We start from the raw sequence: 7537 nt of genomic DNA, 5'->3' as shown, positions 1-7537 counted from the left end.
TAGGGAGACAGAGACAGACAGAGACAAAGAGACAGAGAGAGTGAGTGTCTCCTCCCAGTAGAGTAATGGGGGTCCTTTTATAATAATAAAACTACCTGGCCTTACCTCATGGATCATTTTTGTGGGGTCTTATTTGGATAGGGAAGAGGTTATGCGAGGGTAGCTCACTACTTTGTTAGGAAGTAAGTTTCTTTGCTTTTAAAAGTATGTTTATTCGTTGCCTTATGTAAGTGGAGGTCAGGGGACAACTTTTGAAATCTGTTACCTCTTTCTCCCACCACACAGGACCCAGGGATCTAACTTAGCAATGCAGGTTTGCCTACAAACCCCTTTATCAGCTGAACCATCTTGCAGGTATCAGGAAGCAAGTTTCATAATCCCCCAGGCTCCTTCTTGAGACTGGCCGTTTGGGGTTAGGCAACAGAGTTCACTAGGAGTTAGGCTCTTACTGTTTGTATAAGGCATCACGGGTCACTGAGTCAGGCTCCAAGCAGTTAGGGTTCCATTGCTAGAGTGGGGGGTTTTGCTTTTATCTTTGGCCTTTTTGTCTCTACCGGCTGTAGTCCATCAGTCTCTGGCTTGATCAGTACAAAAGGGGCTCGGGGGATCTGTGCTTGATAGAGAGGCCTGATCCAGGAAGGGAGAAAGACAGAAGGCCTGGTGGAGGAAGGGAGAAAGACAGAAGGATGAGAACATGCCCGCTTTCAGGTTTAGAAGGGGTCAGAGGAGAAAGCTCTTTCTCTGAGTGGGCTGCCATCTCTTCCCAGGCTTGGTAATGAGTGATGCCTGTTGCCCTAAGAAATCATTGTTCTGAAAAGATTCACTCAGAATGACTCACCGGCTTGAACAAAGCTGAGCAAGATTTCCTCTCTTCTATTCAGAAGACATCATCAGCCCACCTGTGCCCCTTAAATGATGATTTCCAAAGCTCTGGCCTTAAGCCTCCTAACAGGGTTGACGGTTCACAGGCGTACATCAGCAGCTTCTTTGCTCATCCTCTCTTATAAAACTCTGTCCCAAACACACAAGGGATTTTGTCCACATGATGTTTCCAGGCTATTTCAGGGCCCACAGTCTCAGTACCGGAAGAGGCATACTTGTCCTTATAGATAAACAAGTTGGATAATTACGGCATTGTGGGCAGCATTTTACAAGACAGAATCTGGCTTGCAGTTTTAGAAACTGATTGTATTTCTTATCTGCCTTCTTCTTTGTCTTTCTTTTTTCCCCTGAACAACAAATTATATGTAGGAAAATTCAATCTTTTCGGAGTCTTGGACTATAAGACTTGACAAACACAAGTACGTCTGACAGTCCCATAACTGCTGTGACTATTAACAAACACATTTCTAGCGCCACAGGAGGCTTCTTTCTCTCCCATCCCTTCACCTGTCTCTTGCTCCTTTATTTTTTTCTCTCTCTCTGCCTACCTTCCTCCCTTCTTTTTCCCTCTCTTCCTTCCTCCTCTTTGTCTTCTTGTTTCAGCCCCCCAAGTGTTGAAATTATAGGAGTGTGCCACCATGCCCAGCTTTTTGTTTGTTTTGCTTTGCTTTTTTAGTACTGGGGATGGAACCCAGAGCTTCTGGCAAGCTAAGCAAGCGCTCTATCACTAAACTGTATCCCCAGGCCCCTGGTTTTGATTTAGTAGGATTTTGTTTAATGTATACTAACTTTATATGGTAATAGGTTTCATGAAGATACTTGCATACAAGTGTATCATGTACTTTTGACTTTTCTGCTCCCCTCCCTCTGCCTCTGTTCCCTTTTTCCTCTCTGGACAGTCTCTTTTCCACTTTTGTGTCTTTTATTTACTAAATCATAATTATTATTATCGAGATGGGTCTCATACTGTAGCTCAGTCTAGCAGTCATTATGCTTCCAAGACTGGCCTTGAACATGGTGATCCTTTCTCAGTCTCCAAAGTGTTGGTATTATAGCCTTAAGTCCCGAGTTCCTGTGCTGGACCCCGCTGCCTGGGTCTAATTATCATCTTCCTAAACCCCAGTTCTTGGCAACGGGATCTGGTTTCTGTTGCTGGAGTTTTTCCTTCTTCAGAATGCCATGTAGGTAGCATTGGGCAGGAGGTAGCCCTTTTGGCTTGGCCTTTTTCATCTACCATCCAGGATTCATTCACACTGTGACATTTCTCAGTTGTTTGTCTTATGCTATTGCCAAGCAGCATTTATTGTATGACTAGCCCACCATTTGTTTATATATTTGGTAAAGGGGGATACTAGCTCTTGCCGATTATGAGTAAGGCCAATAAAAATATCCATGGCAGATTTTTGTGTGCATATAAGTTTGTATTACCTTGGGCAAATCCCTGGAAGTCAAATTTATTGAGCTGTGTGTTAAATGTATGTTTAACTTTATAAGAAACTACCACAGTGTTTCCCATGACATTTCAGAGCTCAAAGCCAAGGATGACAGTTCTTGTTCCTCCTTATATTGTCTTGAGTGCTTGATAGGATCAGATTTTGTTTCGCAGAGTTGAAACGGGCTCTGTGTGAGCCTTGTCAGTTTGGTTGCTCACCTTCCTGGACCTGGAGGGAATTGGGAGGACCTTGGACTCAACATAGTGTAGAGAACCCTGATGGCTCTTTGGCCTGGAGAGGGAGGGAGTGGGGGTATGGGTGGAGGGGAGGGGAGGGAAGAGGGAGGAGGAGGGGAGGAGATGGCAATTTTTAATAAAAAATAAATAAACTGGGAAAAAAAGAAAAAATATTTATTTTATGTGTATGTGCTCTACTGTCTCTCTATGCATCACATGTGCGCAGGACATATCCCTTAGAACTGCATTTCCTGTGATTGTGAGTGTCCATGTGGGTGTTGGGGACTAAACCTGGGTCTTCTGCAAGAGCAGTAAGTGCTCTTAACTGTCAAGGTACCTCTCTAGCTCCAATTTTGGTTGTTCTAATAGTTACATAGTGTCTCATTATGGTCTGTATTTGCATGTTTGAATACTAACAATGTTGGCTATGTCATAATTTGCTTATTTACAAACCACAATCTTCTTTGGTGAAGTATCTGTTCAAGCATTTTGTCTGTTTGTCTTCTTTGTTTCTTTTTCTTCAGACAGAGTCTGGCTACATATAGGCCAGGTTGGTCTTGTACTCACAAGCTTCCTGTCTTAGTCTCCTCAGTACCATTTCTCCAGCCCAGGAGAACATGTTTTAAATGGTCATACAAAGGAGGGCAGAGGAAACTGAGTAGGGAAGATAAAGCCCAGACCTGGCCTATCTCAGATACCCTGTTTTGTGGATCTAATTTTGGAGTATTGAAATTGCTTTCACACCTCTAAAAAATATACAAACTGTTTCCTGACAGCAAAGCCCAAAACATAAAATAAAATAAAATTCAGTTAGAGTGAGTTAGTGGTAAGATCACAGACAGAAGAAATTATTCAAATAACTCTAAAGCAGGGTAGTCTGAGTATATATTCTTACTGCCATATACCCTGTGGAAGGGAAAAGAAGACAAAAAATTCAACACTAGCTCATGCGCCAGAGCTGGGTCATCTAACAACTCTGTATATCAAGGAACAGTAGAAAAACGTTCACTTCGTGTTCTCTGTGACGTCAAGCAGCAAAGGGTTAGAACAATTGCAGATCCTGCCTCTGCTGTCTATGAGGACCAGCTCTCCTTCTTTCTGCTCCCTTTAGATTGGGGTAGAAGGGCTCTTTTTGCATGGTCACTTAACATAGTGGTGGCAGCAATGCCACCTTCCTGAAGTTGAACAGCAAATCTGGAACCATTTCTACTGGCTGAGCCAGAGAAGAGAACTCCCAAGTTTATTATCAATGGTTAATAAGCTGTCCTCTTCAGGTTAACAGTGGAGCATTGCTTCCATCACTTAGGCTTAGAGACTTGCATTTCCTAACAAGGCTTGTGATTCTGAAAGAAAGTCATGGAAACCTGAAGTCTTGGAGGCTGCATGATGCTGTGAGAACTCGGGCTCCATTGCAGAAATAAATACATATGCATGTTATACATCCAGAGATGTCTGAAAGACATTTTAGAACTATGACAGGCCAATTGTTTCAGACATCCTACAGCAAGTGGGAAAATTATGGAATGTATGTTACAGCATATTGGGTAGCTGGCTAACACGACGTTGTTTTCTAGGACATGCTTCCACAGAGAAAGCATCCATCAGTGTGTCTCTGGCTTTGTTCTTTTCCCTTGACTTCACAGGCACATCCAGTAACTGGTCCAAACAGGCAACAAGCACTGTGAATGTGAGGAGAGGTTTGTGGTAGCTTTATAAGCACGATCTCATTTGCTATTTCCAGAAGTCCGTGAACTGTTTCAATCACCGCTCATGCTGCCACTGCACAGATGAGCGATCAGAGGCATGAGGCAAATTTGGACTGGAAGCACCTGTCCTTTTAGTGTCTTTTGTACTCCAACCCTTCCTCGCCCCCCACCCCGCCCATGGTTCCCTCTTTGGATTTAGTGTACCTGAGCACCCTCACATGAGTGGCCAGGGGCATAGGTGGCACCATGTAGAAAGACAGGCAGCAATGCTGAAGGAAGGTAAAAGGGACATTTTTTACCTAATGTTTGGGTGGGAATTTCTTTTTTTTTTCTTTTTTCTTTTTTTGGTTTTTCGAGACAGTGTTTCTCTGCAGCTTTTTTAGAGCCTGTCCTGGAACTAGCTCTTGTAGACCAGGCTGGCCTCGAACTCACTGAGATCCATCTGCCTCTGCCTCCCGAGTGCTGGGATTAAAGGCATGCGCCACCACCGCCCGGCTGGGCAGGAATTTCTTAAGTAAACAAAATTTAAATCTTCCTAAGACATCTGCTGTCACTGCCAGGGGCTCCAGGTGACTAAGGACGTTGATTCTATTCTGAAATGCAAGTTGATGGCAAAGAGTCAGGCTGCCAATGTTGTTAAAGCAGCTAGGACATCATTGACTTTTTGGGTGACATGAAAGAAAGCACTTCACCTGCCTGGGTCTGAGAGTGGATAATTTCTAAAGCTCACACAATTCCTTGCTTGGGTTTGCAGGGTTTGCAGTACAGATGGCAAAACCCTAAAGCAGGGGTCTGATAAGAGGTCAGCTATTTAGGGTGTAGATTCCTGCCTTGGACTTATAGATCTCACCTGTCAAGTTTAAGGGCTGATAGGTTTTTCAGCTCCCATCAATGAGAGGAAAGGGCTGGAAAGCTGAATTAATGAAGATAATAGCCTCGATAGGAATTTAAAATGACGCACTTAGCTCTTTCTCTGTTGGCCCTTTTAAAAGTCACATATGAGTACGTGTGTGTGTGTGTGTTTATTGTGTTTGTGTGTGTGCGCGCGCTCGCAGCTGCAGAGTGAAAACACTTGGTGTAGGTAGGAGAGCTAATAAGCTGTGAGGCACAGTAGCCTGATAACAGTGGTCCTTAATTGGCCACACAGAAGAAACACTTAGGGCCTTAGGGGACTTTATGCAGTGCTAGGGATTAAACCTAGCATTTTGCACACGCAACGGAATCTTTGAGCTCTATTCGCAGACCTCTTTTTACTTTTTCCAGACAAGGGCTCCCCTAAGTTGCTCCCTAAGTTGCTCAGTCTGGCCTTGAACTCGCGATCATACTGCCTCAGCCCCCCTCTCTGGCTGGGATTACATGCCTGCGCCACCAGGCCCAGTTAGATTTTTTTTGGAAAAAAAGAATCTTGGTAAAGTAAACGGACCTGGCAGCTTACGTCACAACCAGCTGAAGGCGCGACGCGCTGGTTGCTATGGAGGCAGTCCTAGTGACCCCGCCTCCGGCTCTTGTGTGGCTATCCAGTCCGCAGTGACCACCAGCTAGGCAGGCAGCAGCAGCCGGCTCTCAAGCACAGGAAAGCTGCCCGCGGAGTGGGAGGTCTCCCCATTATCATGAGCCTGGGGTCTGGCAGGCTCTGGGGCCCATGAGAACAGAGCGCCACCCTTCATTTGCTGGGGATCCACTGCTCTAAAGCGCAGTCAACTGCAGGACAGAAGCGGACTGAAATCGGACCGCCGCACAGGGCCACCTGTCTGCCGATCGGCCGCTGAGAGAGGCAGCTTGACCTGACGCGCAGCTTGGAGGATCCGAGGGAGTCGAGCTCCGGACCGCCACCGCCACCTCGGCAGCCGCGAGCCGACAGCCGCCATCGCCTTGGGCCTCCCCACCCGTCACCACCATGTCTGAGAACGAGTCTGCCTCCACGCCTTACACCGAGGATGATTTCTACTGTCCTATCTGTCAAGAAGTGTTCAAGACGCCGGTTCGGGTCACGGCTTGTCAGCACGTCTTCTGCAGGAAATGTTTCCTGACTGCAATGAAGGAGAGCCGGCTCCATTGCCCCCTGTGTCGTGGAAGTGTGACCAGAAGGGAAAGAGCGTGTCCGGAGAGGGCCCTGGACCTCGAGACAATCATGAGAAGTTTCCCAGGTAATTGCCGATGCTGTTCTGAACGCGTTGAACTCTATCGCATGAGACAACATTACAAAACTTGCGAAAAGTACCAAGATGAGTTCGGGACTTCTTCAACTGTTGCAAGCTTCCAACTGTCTCCAGAGTCCGTGAGCACCAGCAACAACGAGGCATCCGCCTCAGAAAATGCCGAGGCTTATCAAGAAGAAGAAAACGCAAATCCACCTGATCAGCCTACCTTTGATTGTCCTCTGTGTGAAGAAGTAAACATGACCAGACAGAGTTTGCTGGATCACTGCAACAACCACCACAGAGCTCATATTGTTCCGGTCATTTGCCCGATTTGCCTCTCTCTTCCATGGGGCAACCCTACTCAACTTACCAGAAATTTCGTTAGTCATCTAAACCAGAGGCATCAGTTTGATTATGGAGATTTCGTGAATCTTCAACTGGATGAGGAAACTCAGTTCCAGATTGCTATTGAGGAGTCTTTCAACGTCTAGAGAGACTCTCCTCTACAATTGCTCCTACGGGACAATTTACATGAAGTCATCCTTTCAATAATAACTTGATGTGATTTAAATAAAAGTAATCAGTATGACCTATTTTAGTATTTCTTTTATTGAAAATCAAAGGCGCGCTACCTTGGACAAGAAGACCAGGGAGGGTGGGCAGAGGGAGTAAGACTGTGGAGGGATGGGGGAGAAGAAAAGGAGGGTGGGAATCAGGAAGGGGGAGGAACAGAAGAGGGAATGGAAAGGGGGAGGGGTAGAGGAGGATGGTGGGAGAGAAGGGGAACCGAGGAGAGGGAGGGAAAGGGAAGAGGGAAAGGAATGGAAAAGGGGAGGGGGATTAGAGAAGAGTGATGGGAGAAGGGGGAAGGAAAGAGGTGAATGGAAAAGGAGGGGGATGGGAGAGAATAGAGGTGGGAGTAGGGGTGGTCCAAGGAGAAGGGAGGTCGATGAATGGGAAAGGGAAAGAGGAGGGCTGAGAAAGAATAGGTATGAGAGGAGGAGGAGGGGCAGGGAGGAAGGAGGGTGGTGAGTGGGAAAGGGGAGGGGCAATGAGAAAACAGGGATGAGCGGAGGGGAAGGGGCAGGGAGGAGGGAGGGTGGTAAGTGGGAAAGGGGAGGAGGGGGATGAGAAAGAAC

General features: G+C 46.4%; 1 protein-coding gene across 1 annotated transcript; it reads left to right on the top strand.

Annotated features, from left to right (window-relative positions):
* The first annotated feature begins 6154 nt into the window (after positions 1–6154).
* LOC119805534 (E3 ubiquitin-protein ligase RNF138-like) lies at positions 6155–6889 on the top strand. The gene has a single exon (XM_038317485.1). It carries the CDS (start codon positions 6155–6157, stop codon positions 6887–6889), a length of 735 nt encoding a protein of 244 aa, XP_038173413.1.
* Positions 6890–7537: the final 648 nt, after the last annotated feature.

The sequence above is a fragment of the Arvicola amphibius genome, chromosome X (assembly GCF_903992535.2).
Source record: "Arvicola amphibius chromosome X, mArvAmp1.2, whole genome shotgun sequence".
NCBI lineage: Eukaryota > Metazoa > Chordata > Mammalia > Rodentia > Cricetidae > Arvicola > Arvicola amphibius.
This window is presented reverse-complemented; position numbering and strand designations above follow the sequence as displayed.